The sequence below is a fragment of the Lygodium microphyllum genome, chromosome 17 (genome assembly GCF_053477565.2).
Source record: "Lygodium microphyllum isolate KBCC chromosome 17, Lygodium_microphyllum_v1.1.10, whole genome shotgun sequence".
Lineage (NCBI taxonomy): Eukaryota > Viridiplantae > Streptophyta > Polypodiopsida > Schizaeales > Lygodiaceae > Lygodium > Lygodium microphyllum.
Window position 1 is genome coordinate 133,684,074 of NC_141151.1, and position 16,970 is coordinate 133,701,043.

A 16,970-nucleotide genomic window follows, 5' to 3' on the forward strand; every position below is an offset into this window, starting at 1 on the left:
AATTTCCATTGCGAGGGGTATCACATATTGCTCGTAGGTCCTCAAGAACTAAGGCCGCTTTTTTATTGCTATGTTGAGCTACATGTAAAGGAAAAGTTGTTCCAATCACAATGTGCATGACATAATGTGTACACCTTCGTACAAGCACATCCACGTGTACTGCTGAAAATACCCCTATAAAAGCACAACAGATACTAATGAAGACATACTTGTGGGGCATTTTCAGCACAACAGATACTAATGAAAAGACACCATTGAAGGCCCATAGCTTGTAACAAATTTTTAGATCGATGCCATCACATAATATTGATGTGTTCAAAATGTCCCAGCATGATCAAAGAACGTAATTATGATTGTATCCAATCATGGTTCCATAACATGTTTTGACCATCAAAAGACTACAATAACAAAAATCTCTCCTCCACTGCCCCAAAAATAACAAGCCTTGCACTTGACTAAATTTCCTATAGGACTCCCTTGGTGCTTTCCTTCCATGAGACATCACATGTAACCTTCTGAAGAAACTTCTTCCATGAATCCTGCGTCTCAGGACATTTTTACTTCCACAAGACATCATCTGTACACTATGAAGTAACTTTTCCCATAGCATGTCCTACGACACTTCTAACGGATGTAAGAAAAGTGAAGTAGACAGCCCCCATTTCATGCACTCATGGCCCCAGAATGGACTGTCCACCTGACAGGGATACCTTCGGTTTATGGCAAATAGATATCATACACAACTCAAACTCAATCTACATCCTAAACGACATTAGTTAATATCTAATACAGTAACTATGTTTGTTATTCAGTAATATAATATTAGCTTTTGCACAATTGGCTGTCATTGTTGTGTGGGAAAGTCAAGGTAAGAACTGCCAAACTTCCAATCCCGGAGTGGAGCTGATGTTGCTGTTTTTGCATTATTTGCCAAGCCAATCAATCTGCATCCCTTCCAGACTCCCTTTGCAATTTCCTGGAGTTCAAGTAAATTTTTAAGTCACAAAGTTCTAGCAAGAGAAAAAAGTTCTGCCCCTATGCTGCAAGCAGACACTACCTCAATCCACTAGGGATGTTTGGGGGAAGGATCCCACGTGTTCTTCCCACTACAACATTGAGAATTATGTACTAGACAACATTACTTGAAAATTTTGATTAAAGGGAGGAACAGCTTCAACTCTTGCCCCCATGACAGAACAGCTTCTCCCACTACGTTGCCTTTGGGAAATAGAGACAGAACAGAGTCCAAATCATAAAAATAGCATACAAGATATGAAGAAATGTACGGCAGCCCCTTTGCTGACAATGCAAGAGAGATTTCAGGATAAGGGCCTCATGAAGCCTGATGTACCATTCAAAACTTACCGGTAACAATGAATATGATTATCAAGACAAAGCTTCAACTGCTGCACTCTAGATGGTTCCAACTTCCACTCTGACAAAACTCCATAGATAACAATCATGGTACAGCAAAATGCTTTAAGAAGAAAGTCACGTTTACTTGAAACCAAAAGATGTGCATTAGATTGAAATTTTTTACAAATTCTACAAAGCCATCAGCTTTGCTGAAGGACGGAGTAACTAGTGTGAGTTGAATTTTATATACATGTCAAATTGTGGAAAATGAAATCTACAACAAATTAAATCTTACTCAAGCAGTCAGCCTAAGAGTCTGTATAGGCTGAAGCCTTGCAAATGGGGCACTGATTCTTCAGTACAAGCCACTGCTTAATGCAGGCTGTATGGTAAACATGACCACAGTTTAGTTTACCTAACTCGTCTTCTTCCATGTACTCCTCCTGCAGAAATCACAGTTGCTTGTCATAATCATGCAGGAGCAACAGGAAACTTTTCAAGCAGAATGGTTGCCAAACAAAAAAGACTAACCTGACAAATGCTACATTTTACTTCACTGTCCTGAGAGAGGATACTTGTGGTCAGATCCAACAACGAATGCCTGCTCACTTTCAGACACTTAGCAATGGTGTCATCAGAAAGCCCCGTATTTACATTACCAATCCTTTCCTCCAAGGCAAGAAGCTCCTGCAGAAAACAAGATATATCTCAAATGAAGTCTTAACACATATAATTGTATTTCCAGCATAGACAGCAGGGAGAAGGTAATCTGCATACCTCATATGTCATGTTATCAACATCTATACGCATGTCACTGTGCTGATCATGAATATCAAGGCCATTGTATGGCAATGATTGATCCAGCAAGTCCTGTACAGAACAAAAGTAATTTATATTATCTCAAAAGACATAAGCCTCCTTGTAAGTGCAATGCTAACAATAACAAACACACTTACATTGGAGGCAAACCGTTGACGGTTTACTCCATCTGCTGGGAAAATTTGGAGACTACGAAAGGGCATGCGCGTGAGAGTCTGCATAGAAGATGATGCAAGACCAACTTCACCACTTCCATGTACAAAGGGAGATGGCATTGAAGGTCTATTTATTGATGCTGCTGATGGATAATTATCTCCTTGAGGCCCTGGTAAAATGTTGCTTACAGGTAAGCCTCTATCATTCCGTCTGCTTGGCGGCAAACTTGAAATATGTGTATATACACGCGGGGCTGATGGTGGACAGACCATATGAGAAGCCTGTGCCCGTGGGTCTCTAACATTGCTGCCCCGATTTGAGATGGTAGGCATAGACCTGCCCGCAAGTTCAAAGGTAGTCTGATTTGGCATAATTCCAAGCAAGTTTGAGGGTCGAGTCCTTGCATGATATCCTGAAAACATGGCAGGGTGGGTGTGATGTCCTGGGAAACTGTTGCTTCCAGGATAATTACTAACACCAGTACCACTACTTTGACCAAAGGCTACTGTTTCCGGTATTTGATTGATGTTGAGATTGGCAATCCCTGCAGCCTCTGCACTCAATTCACTTGTGAGCAGTCTTCTTGGTATTGATGTCTGCGATGGCAAACTAGATAATGAACCCCTGCTGCCAGGCTGACCAGATGAAGGGCCTAGCTGAGGTCGAGAAATTTCTTGCTGCAAAACCGGGTGCCTACCATAAGAGTTGCTGGAGCTTCCCGCTGATACTAGATTTGACCTGAGAGATGGAAGGGCAAAATCATTTCTAGGATGATAAGGCTCATCCCAAACAGCTATTGGAGAGCCAGAATCCATGGCTGACATATTTGCTGTGTGATCAACCCTAGTGGAGCCAGATCCATGACTACAGGCCCCAAAATCAGCTTCCCATCGTCCAGTCATATTGTGCATTCCATAAGTTGAAGGTCGCAATGAAATTGCACTATCATCCATAGTGCTTTTCCTTTTGCAAGAGCTTCTCCTTCCATTGTTTGCATTTAGGTACATATTGGTGGGATTGTCAACAGGATTTCCTCTGGAGTTTGACAGCAAAAATGACCCAGAGGAATCAATCTGACCTCTTCTATCCCTAATTCCATACTCAGGTTTAGGCGTAAGCCTGGAAAAAGTTGCATCCGAACAGCCACTATGTTCGCCCACAACACCAGACTGAGATCTTAGGCTGTTAGAATGCCAATGTGAAGTCATGGAAACACCACTGTTTATTAAGGAAGTTTCTGTATAAAGTCCAGATTGGGGTAATTTTATAATGCTTTGATCTGTTGTGCCATGATAGCTTGCAAAGATTGGAACTGGACAATAACCTGAGCCTCTTTCAGCTTCATGTATAATTCTGTTTGGAACGGATCCTATCTGGTCACCACTACCATACACAGTATTCCAAGGTGCTCGTCCACTGTTCCCACAGTTTTGACGTTTTGCTCTTTGTGCGCCCTGCAATTCTGCCATTTGAGAAGATTCACCTGGAAATCTCCCTCTATGAAAATCATTCCCCAGAATGCTTGCACCATTCCATACTTCATGTTCATCAATCCTGCTCAACATATTGACTGAGCAGGCTACCTGACCGCCACTTGCCTGGAACTCAAGTTCTCCAGGACCCAAACCTTGATCACCTGAGAAAGTTTATAACACCCAAACCTTGATCAGCTGTTACAAATTAAGATAATTTCAACAAGCATAGTTAAGACAGCTATTATAGATCATCACATTCTGAAGCCCTCTCTGCTCGAGATACCAGCTTTTCTAGATACCATTTGGACCTGCTATTTTACATATATACATCACATGATAGTAACTCTTGGCTCAAAGTAACACCAATTCAAATAACCATCTAGTCAGTGAAACTGATTCAGCTCAGAATAACCATCAAATAATCATTCAGCTCAGAATATTCATCAATTAATCAAACACTCCAAACCAATTGCACCAGAGCTGCACAACAAAAAATTAGCAGGACAAGAAGTAGAATAAGTTCCATTAAACCAAGCACCCATTCATGAGGCATCACGACTACATGAAACATTCTACAACAGTTCAAAAAGATTAGAACAACAATGCTAAGGGCAAGAACGCAATATACTGCCTTTAAATATGATTCTTCCAGAAACTGAGACATGGAAGATGCTTGCATGACCAAAAAGAACAAAGTTGAAACTATGGCATGTCCTCAAGTACAGATTCTAGTAACCACGTTGGTTTCTGATCAAAGAACTACTATGATTGGAACCGACATGTAAAAGCAAAGATCAGTCATAAATCATCTCTTGTTGGGTGCAAATCAAGTCATCCCATTTAGGGCTATTATGTGACATACAACAAAAGACTGTTCAGTAAAATTTTTGGACATTTTTCCCAACACCATTTGGGTAAGCACAGCTGAACCAGTTCAAACTATTATTCAATGGCCTGTTGACTGTCTCAATTTACAGAAGAGGCCTCACTTATTTGCTATCAAGTTTGTAGTGGAGTTTCTATATGACCCTTTCCTTATTGAAGAACTATAAATTTGCTCATCTGTCTCTCCTCTTTTTTAAGAGTCCAAAGCCCATCTCAAAGAAATGTATACAAACAGCCTTGGGCAGGGTAACAGATACAATCTCACTTAAAACCACCTCCCTAAGCTAGGTTTAGCCAACCAGAGCAGGAATGTCTAGTCTCTATTGCTAGTTTGTGGGGCATGCTACATGTTATCCACTACCTTCTAAAAATATGAATGATATCAAGCTAGATAGAAGCCAAGATAGAACCAGGAAAAGTGATGCTGCAATCCTATGGCACCTCACACACTCTGGAATATTACGAGCTGGCAAGTAACAACATACAACTTGGTCTCATTCTCTGAATTACCAAGTGTCACAATGGAGATTTAAAACATGGCTTAAGTGTTGAGGGCATGGGCTGGATGGGGCCAACAAATTGACCCAGATAAGTTGAAACTGTAAGACTGTGTTCAGCCTTTAAGCCCCCCAATGCTCTCAATAATCATCCATGTAGGAGTGCTTCCAAACTGCTGAAGGAAAAGCCCATGTACCAACATCTCCTCTTAACACATCACACCTCTATGGTGCAGAGCAAGGGTTGTTGACTCTAAAGTATCCGGACACTGTCCAACGAACTAGGCTCATCCTGCTTGTACTCGCTCCATGCCATGAGAAATCTCTACACAAGCATCACATCTTTAACCATTGTCCCAAGTGCTTTGCTGTTTATCAATGTCCATGATATAGAATGGAGACCTCAAAACAACCAGGTCCCCAAGCAATCTCCAAATACCAAGACCACAAAGAATACCTTACGCTGAAGAAAGCCCTACTACCATTCCTAATAAGGATATCTTTTGGAGCCAACCTAATGTGGGTACTTAGCCTGATCCTCTGATTCCTCTCTAACATCATCGGGTAAATTCTCTACAAAGAGGGTTATATCATTAACATACTCAGTATTATCAAGTTGTTGACAATTCATGAAGTGAAGTCTGAGTCATCCATGGCCAACCGAACCAAATCATCTCTTTCTCAAACTCTAAAGGAACAACAGAGTAATAACCAAACCGAACCACCTATGATGAGCACACGTTGCTCCCTCACAAAATGTGGATGTGATAACCAATGTTGCAGCTCTGCATAAAAACCTTCAGATAGCATGAAGCAACTTTGCATCAGCCAAAGCTCTATGGCCAGAGCTAAGGACATGGTAATGGGACTATTCCAGCCCCACTGTCTAATATGCTGCCTATTTCCCCTCGAAATATGAGTAACCATAAGGCCCATGGTAAAAATCTGTTGAAGGCTTTTGAACCGCACACATGGGGGTGCAAGACACACATGGGGGGAAGAAGGGCCTTTGGACCCCCATCTCTGAGAATGGTTTAAGAACTCAGCCTCATAGCTCTCACTAGCAATAGGCTGCAAAGACTGCACTCTACCTTTGTACTTTGTATAAAGGCCTCCATCTAAAAAAGCTCCTCAACAACTTGCAGCAAGAGAGACACGAGTAGCTTGTTATGTGAATGCCTAGAGCATGCAAGTAGGGACAAGGTAGAGTATTGGTTCATCCTTTTGTAGGACTGCATGGATTTTTTGATTACTTTGATTTAGTGTTCTCTCTTTTCTAGTTGCTCTGTTCCTATACAAAGGAGAGGCAGGTGCCTCTCCCTAGTCCAATATTTTAGGTCCTAGAGGGATGTTGACGGGTGGTACAAGATGCCTACACATCAGGGATAATCAAGTCCAAAGTCGGGTGCCACAGCTAGCTTGCACAATTCTTATCTGACTTTTAATGCATGCTAGGGCTAAGGTTTCCTGTGTCTGCTACTGTTTAGCATGTCTTCTAGGTCTTCATAGTTGATTGTGTACTTAGCTGGTAGAGCCACACCAAGAAGGAAAATGATTTCAGGAGGAAACTGTAGTGGTTGTTCCTTGATTCTGTTATGGCTATGGCTGTGAGAATATGAGAGAGAGAGAGAGAGAGAGAGAGAGAGAGAGAGAGAGTGTGTGTGTGTGTGTGAGAGAGAGAGAGAGAGAGGAAAAAAAAAGTGAACCGAAACTCTAAGATCAACCTATCCTTACCAGATAGAAGTACAATATATGAAAAGATCCATCTAGGCATTTTAGATGGTCACTTCCTTTCTGCTTTGGATATCCGGAACTCTACAATGACGACTCTACCTCGTCTGTAGACTACCCATTTTCCCCAACTTCGATCTGCATGTACTTTGGACAATTCTTGTTTCTTGTTCTTGAGGTGGGCAGGTAAGAGCTCATCTACCATCTATTGCGCATGTGGTTTTTCTTTTTTTTCTTATTTGGGCGGCCGGGCAGGGGGGACTGGGGGGGGGTGTGGGATGTGGATTTTGATGCATCCAATGTCTACATGTTTTTGTCTCATAAACTGCTGCAGACTGTCTTCCATTCTTCTAGTATAGCTGCGAGTTGTTTTGTAAAGCATGACTCTTTTAATTTAGCAATCACCATGTAGATTTTAAAGGAAAAGCAGGCCAGTTTATTTTCAACAGCTTGAGAGGAAAAGAAAGTAGGAAATTACATCCACAACCAAGACAAACATAACAAGTCGAAGGAAAGGGTTTAAATTTTGTATCATTGGGCAACATACTGGATTTCTCTTCACTGCATATGAATTTTTTTTCATAGACACAGAATTTCTACTCCAAGTTCTGTGTTCAAAAAGCAAAGCAAATATCTAACTTCTAATGATGTACACACAAAATGCAGTCATAGATTATATATCATGATAGCCTCTCACAATAAATCCTACGCGAAACTGCATAACCATTGTACTATTTTGATTATCCGCAGATACACATGACCTAGCAAGCACAATTAGGCATGGGATCGTTTTGCTTTGGCATCATATCTAGTCAACTTGGATGCTTGAATTTAGATCTAAGTAGAAGTTTGATAGAGCTTCAACTATTCTAAGTGTATTGGCATGTACCATGTTCATAAGTAAGACCACACAGAAGTAAGGATTTAAAGCAATAGTGCAGTTATATAGGTGCTGCAAGTTGGGAGTGGGCTCTTTTAAGGCACGCAGGTATGTCTGCCCTAGGCCATGAAAGCAAAGACAAGCTCCAATGTAAATCACACTTTTGTGGGATAGATTGCTTCTTTGTTTTCCTTTCTTTGGCAAGTGCTTTTTTAGTTGGCATAAGGGGTAAATGTTAAGGGAGACACTCTGAGATAGGTTGCTAGACTCAATGCATCTTAGCAGGACATGGAGACACTCTTAAAATTGAGTCAGAGGTTCAATGGGTCTTAGAAGCACTGACTGATGGTACAGGCAACAACAAATTATTGGCTGAAGCAGACTCGAAAGCTTGACATTCTAGCTCGTGGTTCATTTGTGGTTAGGTGGAGAGTAGCTTGCACCCTCCAGTCCTCCTAACTTTCTCTACTGCATGCTAGGGTTAGAGCTTGACTTGTAGGATGTTGTTTTGTAGTCAAAGTATATTAGGACAGGGAGATGCTCTAAAAGATTGGGTCATAGGATCAATGGGTCTTAGAAGCACCAACAGTATAGGCAACAACAAATTGTTGGCCGAAGCACACTTGAAAGCTTGACATTCTAGCTCACAACTCATTTGTGGTTAGGTGGAGAGTAGGTTGCACCCTTCAGCCCTTGACTTTCCCTAGTGTATGCTAGGCTTAGAGCTTAATGTGTAGGATGTTGTTTTGTAGTCAATGTATATTAGGGCTTTGAAGCAAGTACATTGTGCATGCCTTCAAATAGATGCATTACCACCACTAGAATGCATCCTTAACACATCACTAACATGCATCCTTAACACAACATAACAAAAACTTTGTCAAGACAAACTATTACAAGTAATAAAGGCGCTCCATTGCCCAGCCAATAAACATGGATGGCTCTCGATTGTGAAGCCAATAAAACATGGATGTCATGTATCAACAATCATTTGTATGTTGTGAGCCATGCAAGCCTTCTCAGACTAGTTTTTAGCCAAGATAGGCAGCTACCATGAAGGCACACATGACAATAGGATACGCCAAAGATGTGCCACATATGTAGATGTCCAAGTCAATATGAGATACAAGGGGCACCTGCCTCAAGGCTGTCAGGTCATGGCGTTCAACAGGTACAAGACGTTTCTGATTCTACATTCTAAAACTCTGCAAGCACCAAGATTTTTCAATACTCCAGCTCTACCACCAGAATTTCACAAGACTCTAGCACCATTGAGAACCACACAAATAAACAAGGCCAAACTGTCACTCCCCCTCCCCTTCGTATTCATAGCTAAGAGTTTACATGTCTAATGTGTGGTGACGTACTAGGGTACAGGGTATAAGAACCATAAACATCAACACCAAGGTTTGGCACTAGCAAAGCTAGGAACCTCTCTTGATATCGTCAACTCAGGAGCCTTGCCTATCTTGCTAGAGTTCTGCAAAGAACAGAAATACAAAGTACAGCCACACCTATGCTGCAAACATGTTCCAGTAACTAAAAAGCAGACGACATGGCCAAGTCAGGCATAGCTAGGGGATTGTTGGCTCATTCAGTTTCAGTGATACTGCTAGTACGAAAAGCAGGCATGTCAAGACTAGAGAGTGGGAAATCTGCCTTAATTTCAGGTTTCTCATTGTACTGACATCACACAGATGTAAATTTTTTCTCAGAACCTATAGTGTTTTGAGACATTAAAAACCACTCCGTCCCTTCATCCTTCCCTTTTAATTAAATACCTAACCACTGTCAGTTCCAGCAAGCCTGCTCCCACTTTTGTGCAAACCCACAAACCCATGTAGCCTTTCTCATGAAGGCTTACAAAACTATCAGATACATCTCAACTTCACACAAATGCAGCCAGTTTCTTTCTAATCCTAAATGTGAAGAAGTAGGAGAAAGAGGAGTTAAAGGAAAAAGTCTCACCTGCTTACCCACTTATGCTGTCATAGATCTATAAATAAACAAAGAGACAAAACAATTATACATGGTTGCATGCCGGAATCCGCCAAATACCAAATGTTCTTGTAACTATTCCACCTGCAAACATGAAAAATAAAAACCCCAACAAATAGAAGGGAGAGCATGCTCTCACTTCTGTTTGCATGGCATCAAGTTCACAATGCCTTGAAAAAAGGGAATAAAAGCTCAAGACCGGGCTGGATATTCAAACTTTCCTGCTCAAACTCCTTACATAAGCAAGCACTCTCTCAACTTCATCCACAAGAGGGTGTTGATTCTTGAAAGGGAAAGTAAGAAGTGATATATGGGTTTTTGTCACAAAATCACCTGACAGGTTCCTTCATCTTAAATTAGCTACTGTTTTTTTGCCTAGCTTTTGCATGACTGCACCAACTCTTGCCTATCTTTCAGTTGTGAAGAATAAATTTGTGGAGCTCCACAAAGTTATCGACAACATGGTTTCAGGAGGGCTACAGCACATCGTTATGTCCATCCTAACAGCTAGCAGTGATCAGGAATCACTATGGAAAAAGGACAAACATTCCAATATAAATTGCAGAGCTACTTTCAGAAAGGCCTTCACCCTGAAGGAAATCGGTCTATTGTGAATAAACCTGCTCCAGGAAAATGAGGTTTAGGGTTACCATGTTATACAAGAAATAATAAACAACAGGATAATCTGTGGCACTGTGCCTGCATTCAAATTGAAACCATACTTACCTCCTTTTTTGTTAACCTAAGGAAAAGTTTATAGACAGAGTACAGTCTGGGCTTGCTAGGCTCCAAAGGTAGAAGAGGGTCGCCTAGCAAAAGGCCCACTTACTATGCAAAAAAGAGCACTCCACTTAACACTTTAACCTTTTAGCATGCTGTCATGAGGTGGATACTGAAAGGGCCTTTGAGAAGCTGGAGATTACAAAGAGCATATCAGCAGGCCAAATCATTTCAAGAGTTCAAACTCTTGATATGAAGCTCCATCGCTAGGTTAGAAGACCTTTGGCTGAACCAAATACCACCTAACATCAAAAAGTTTAGCATAACAAGCTGTCCACAATTCAGGTAAGATCTGTTTTACAGATCTGCATGGGTACTAACACAAAAAACAAAGAGAGAGAGAAGCCAGGATTAATTAATCACCACCATCTGTGTCAGGAAACTCTCCCATACTCCAAGTTTTCACTAAAGCACCAGCACAATCCTGGATACATCCCATTGGCGACCAAATGGAATGCCAAAAGCTCATGGCATACAGAAGTGAATCCATATCAACAATTACATGCCTTCCGCTTAAAAATCCCAACAGACACCTCCATACTCCATGTTTTTACTATGGTGGGGGCCCATCCCATTGGTGACCAAATGGCATGCCAAGAGCTCATGCCATATGGAATTCAACATTAACATGCCTTCTGCTTGCAAATACAAACAAAACAGATTAGACTCCATGTAGAAATTCTTCTAGCAAGACAAAAAACTTCACAAATTTTTTTGGAACTTTCAAACCCATACACCCAACATGATCTCACAAGTTCCTGCCCTCAGATATTCCCTTCTCACCATACCAATATGGAGACACGAACCACTACCAAACAAAGTACAATGTCGAGTCACTGAAGGGAAAGTCAAATCCTCTTCAGAGCATCGCCTCACAAGCCCTCCTCGTGTTTGTGTCCCGTATAATATCATAGCTCTGTAGACACATCAAGATTCCAAAACATACCAAAGATCCCAGCAGACAAACGGTGAAAAAAGAAAGTCCAACCTCAACACACCTTGGTACCCTATATATCTATGCGCATTATATAAGAGCATGTGCATTTTGTGTAAACTTCTAAAAAGAAAGTCTAACCTCAACACACCTTGGCATTCTAAATATCTATGTGCACTATATGAGTACATCTGCACTTTGTGTAGACTCCTCCTGAGTCACAGCTATGGAATTTAAAACTTCTAAGGTTTGAATAACAAAGATTAGAACAAAACAAGCTAAAATTTTGTAAGAGCCATAAAAGCTTTACAACCTGAATACGTAAGCAATCACAATTGCATGCTAGTATCCTCAATCACACAGACATAGTTCTGTGAAGGCCACATTAGCTTAATGATTACAGTTTGGACAAAGGACCGCAACCAGCTGCACCCACCAGTGTTAAAAGGCTTTCTTCTTAAACTAAGAGGACCTTGCAAAGCAGAAACTGCTTTTTAACATTTTATCAAAAAGATCAGTACCCCGCTATAAGACAAGGCAATGCCATCTTTTAATTGTAATATGAAGTTATGAATTAGTCCAGATGAGCCTCAACTCTTAGTCATACGATATCAAAATTTCTGCACTGTATTCAGCTCAAGCTCTATAAATAGTTTCACATAAAACTGACCACCACATCTCTGGTGCTGAAGTTTAGCTCTACCGTTTTTCATTCTTTCTTTTAACCAATAAACAAAATATTGATTCCATTTGGTACTTATTCTGTACCGCAGCCAGATGTTTGATGATATCTGTACCTCCACATCCTTCATTGAACAAACAGTTCATAGAAACAAGCTACTCATTTTTTGAGTTACATCATTATGAAGGCTGATGAAAACCTTTAATAAGTGAAACAAATGATTCGTCTTGATCATTTGTTGAATTTCTTTCTTATGCAATCTCTCAGCTGGCAAGGCTAATTTTAGACAGGTGGTGTCCTCATGTTTGGCCTTGTTGCGCAAAATTCTGACAGCCCTTCAAAGTATACACCAGACCTCATTAACACATTTAGATCTTGATCTTGTGGGCAAGGCAGCAATAACATCAGATACAACATTATTGTTTGCTTAAATTGTGCCCATAGTTAGGCTTTTCCCAAAGTAAGTCATTTCTGGTATATAGCATGTGAAATTCTGGCAATATGGCATGCAGAACTCTAGTCAAAATTAATCCTGTGAAAGCCCATCATTTTAAAGTGTCATTAGCATGGTCATCATGTGGGCAAGAATTGGACAAATGGTATGGAGAAATAGTGTATGTTTCTTCCATTTGGATACAAGGTTTGGCAGCGAGTAGAGTTTTTCAACCAAACTTAAAAGTGACACGATAATTCAGTGACTTGGCTCAAAGTATCTAGGCAACTAAAGAACTTCTAAGCTACAATAACTCTAGATTGACGTACGCTGCTTGAGTTGTTGATTGGATGAGGTTTGTTTATCAACATAGCATGAACAAAATATTGTTATTACCTCTGCCTTATGATACAGCTCACTAAGCTTTGGATGGAAGGTATATACCCCATCACACATTAATATTCTGTTTAAAGAATAGTTATATCAATTGGATTAAAATGTGCAATTTGGATATCAGATATTGATACACAGTCACTAGCCTTATGAATGGTGAAATAGAAGGGAGCCAGGTGTTTCAACAAAGAGAGAGAGTCAAAATGGCCTTCAGTTTTCTTTAATTTGCCCATTGAATCCCTGCAGTATGCGAATGACCTTTAATTCATTGTAAGGTAATACCTTGAGCATCTCCCAGTTATTATCCCAAAATAGTAAGTCCACCCACCTTCTCAGTTAATCTAGAACACACAGTTAAGGATGTTAGGCACTCCTTCATTTGTTAGGTGCTCCTTCTCAGTTAAGCACTCTTCCACAGACAGCCCTTACTGCTTTGTGTGCCTGTTGGCACATTTTGTCTGTCTCTCATAAACATTCAATTGATACTTCACATCCAAGATGCCTAAATCTAAACTTAAGCCAAAAGGCAAAAGGATCGCACTCAACCATGAATTTGGTAGAAGTGGCATTATGAGAGGCCAACTTTTTCTACTAGACTTTGCAATTTGAGTACTAAGTTCCACCTGCCCAAGTCTGGAGAATTTCGCTTAGTTAGCAAAAAAGATTTACAGCCATCTGCAAGTCTGAGTTTTACCTTTGTACCAGCCAGTCACAATAAAAAGGGATAATTGAAGTTCCAACAAATATGGGCAAATGGGCAGGTGTCATCCTGATTGAAAACTGACTAAAAGATAATTTCTCAGTACGAACTGTCTGGCATTCCAACCCCTGATGGTATAACTCTATCAATACAAATGTTTCCTTCTCCTCAGTCTACAAAAGGACTGATTGTGGCCTTACAAAACTGCAGAGTATGCAACAAATAGAAGTCCCTCAGTATGCACAGCAACTTTTAACAACCATCTACACCTTCCCAGGAGTGAAGACTGACACCAGTTTACTGCACCCAAAAAAAAGAACACAGATTTACGCACCTAATACATCAGTTACAAACTAGGCCCAATACATTAGGAGCAAATGACCAGTAAAACAGGCGGTACTTTTGTTATTTGAATCAATCAGTAACCTGTACATTTTATATCATATTGGATACCTTACAGAGCATGGGATGTTCAGGCCACTCCAAGGTTGAACCTGTATGTACATAAAAGCAATATGATGCCAGATGGCATCTGAACTAGAAGTCAATTACATAAGTAAAATGCTTATGAGCAGAGTAACTCTTTCCTTTTTGAGGACTGGATGACAAAACTGCTTACAAGCCAAATCAATGCAAGGATAGCTTGCATGTCCCAGGTCATCAAGGGAAAAAACACTACATCCCCTAGAATGGCCAGATTACAGCTACAACCACAGGGATGTCCTGTGCACCACTTCTTATATGGCAAATCCCAAAGTCCCAGAAGTTACAACTTGAATAGCGAGTCACAAGACATTGGTGAGCTCCTAACAAGGATGATGTAAAACCATTCAAAACTTGAGCCTTCTGTCATTGTTCCTGCACGATGCCAAGGAAATAGGAAGGGATATAAAAAAGGGATACTGTACAGACCTGTGCTTACATACAGTGCTCCTTGTCAAACCTTCTCTTTAAAACATTCAAAATGATAGATCTCAAGTTCTCAAGCAAGTAAACATCATGTCTTGCCTTTTACCCCCAGTTTGTGAATGATTCATGAAAGCTCATGGTAAACTCCTTGTGAAAGCCACATGCTTTCTGTGAAACTTAGCTTGAGATAAGAAACACCCTCACTTTGTGCGTTCTTAAAAAGCAGGCACGAAGGGATGCAGAAATGCACAAACAAATTATCATGTTCAGGTCAAAAAAACAGGACCTGATGTACAGAATTGGGGCAAATCAGAAAGGAATTTACATATTCGGATGGCACAAGGCAAGATGCAGTGATTATAAGAAATAAAACAGAGACGCAAGCTTAAATATGACCAATTCGTCAAAATTTGTGTTCAAAGAAACCAATATCTAAACTGGTTTTGCAAATAGGTTACAAGCCATCAGGCAAACCTTCTGCTTCCATGGTATGGATCGAGGATATGAAGGCACGACAATATGAGAGAGGTGAGGACGGAGAACAAAAAGGAGAGAAAGTCTGTTGGGGAAGAAGGAAAACAGAGGAGAAGGAGAAGGCAGTAGACGTGAAGAAAGGAGGTCAATAGTGGTAGGCGAAGGACGCAAAAGCGATTTAAATTGATTGAAAATAAAAAGGCAGAAAAAAGAAAAAGCGAGCACTTCAATCAAGGCACCACAAGACCAAAAAACAAAAAGATAGTGCGAAGATGGGACCACTCCGGCAGCCACCGCTAAATTTAGCGAAGCATTTAACGAAACAAAAAGAAAGGGAGAAAGAAGCCACAGCCAAAAAAAAGGGAGAAGCCATAGCCAAACAACCAGACACGAAAAGAGCACGCCTCCTTCTCGAGAATGAAAGAGCAGCGATCATCGTAAGGCAGCTACTGCTGTATCCGAAGTTAAACTTAAAAGAGGAACTTGATGCAGAAGTAGAACTGCAGGAGAGGTAACGATTAAGAATGAGAAACAAGCAAAGTAAAACGCACGATTACAGTAAGAATTAACGCCTGGCGAGAATGCTTGCCGTGCATGCACAGGCAGAGATAGAAAGAGGCATCTCCACAGTCTTTCAATTTACTAGATGAATGGTGTCGCCATACCTCGTGGAGTAATCATCCTTACGCAACTGTGCTCGTCTCTCCGATCTTCTGGCTTTTACCTTCGGCTCCGTCTGCGTCGACTGCAGCAGCTCCTTCCTCCGTTTCTGATCCTCTTCCTTGTGGATCTCTCCTGCTTCTTAATAGGCCAGCAATGGTAGCGGCGTACCTTCAAAACCTAGGTACCTTGCAAGCGCCGGCGAGTAATCCTCCCTCTCTCTTTCTCTCTCTCTCTCTCTCTCTCTCAAAATGGATCAATCGGTCGGCCTGTCGATTGATCCAAGCAACGCAGGGCGCACATATTATAATAATAAAAAGTAAAAAAACTTCCTTCGACGCGAATAGGCACACCTCCTATTTCCTTTTCCCTTTTATTTGGTGCCTTTATTTTCTGCTATACACAATTAATTGTAGAAAATTTTATTAATTGTAAAAATACCGAGTACCCTTTCACAACGTGAAAGTGCTAGTGAAATGGGGACATTTCCCCTTCCCCACCCTTTTTTTTTGGGGGGGGAGACTTGTTGCTATGATTTATTTTGGGTTTTTCATTTATTTTTACTTTTAAGAAATAGCATTATAATTTATAATATGGCTTAAGTTACACACCAAGTGACAGACGTTTAGGTTGCAAGTTTCTAACAATCAAAGTGTTTATGTAGGGGTTGGACTTCCACTTTGAGTTACACACTAGAAAGGCTATATACATATATATATATATATATATAGATATACACAAGTTATGTCCTTTCAATGTGTGCTGTGTAAATGTAGCCTGCCCACCTTCAAAAAGTGTGTGCTCGCACTCTATGCGGCGTTAGGTGCTCGTTACTCTGTGTGTAAACCGCCTTTTATATCACATCTTTTAGCAATCATTTTTTACACCTAAGCAAGATTCCTAACATGCTCCTTTTGTTGTCAAGTTAGTAGCCCCATGCAAGAATCAAACCTTCAAGGCATTTGAAATGAATGCTACTTGCCTCTAAATTATCATGTTGTTATGTGTTTTCATAAGAACCAAAAACCCCTAGCACTACCCATAGTTATTAGGCTTTTGTGTGTTTGTTTGCATGTGCATCTAATTGCTTTGTATTTTCATAGCATAGAATTTTTGTTGAGTGCTAGACTAGACCTTTTTTTGAGATGGTTTTGGTTTGCTTTTGCCTTATGCACATATATTCTTTGGCCAAGAGGGTGTTCGTTTTG

At 40.6% G+C, this 16,970-nt stretch overlaps 1 protein-coding gene across 8 annotated transcripts; it reads right to left on the reverse strand.

The window, feature by feature from the left end:
- Positions 1 to 269: 269 nt before the first annotated feature.
- On the reverse strand, positions 270 to 16,043 carry LOC148022380 (uncharacterized). Of its 8 annotated transcripts, none has more exons than XR_015694488.1 (6): positions 15,768 to 16,043; positions 2,313 to 3,967; positions 2,134 to 2,226; positions 1,888 to 2,043; positions 1,366 to 1,799; positions 270 to 976 (listed from the first exon to the last, which is right to left on the reverse strand). XR_015694488.1 is itself a non-coding variant. In XM_087698008.1 (5 exons), the coding sequence occupies exons 1-5, from the start codon at positions 15,781 to 15,783 to the stop codon at positions 1,665 to 1,667; spliced, it is 2,055 nt and encodes a 684-aa protein (XP_087554134.1). In that variant the 5' UTR covers positions 15,784 to 16,043; the 3' UTR covers positions 270 to 1,664. The 8 variants fall into 8 exon arrangements, 5 of the variants coding, with proteins under 5 accessions (XP_087554134.1, XP_087554137.1, XP_087554135.1 ...); XR_015694486.1 differs by having other exon boundaries at positions 270 to 1,218; XR_015694487.1 differs by having other exon boundaries at positions 1,058 to 1,799.
- Between the last annotated feature and the right edge of the window lie 927 nt (positions 16,044 to 16,970).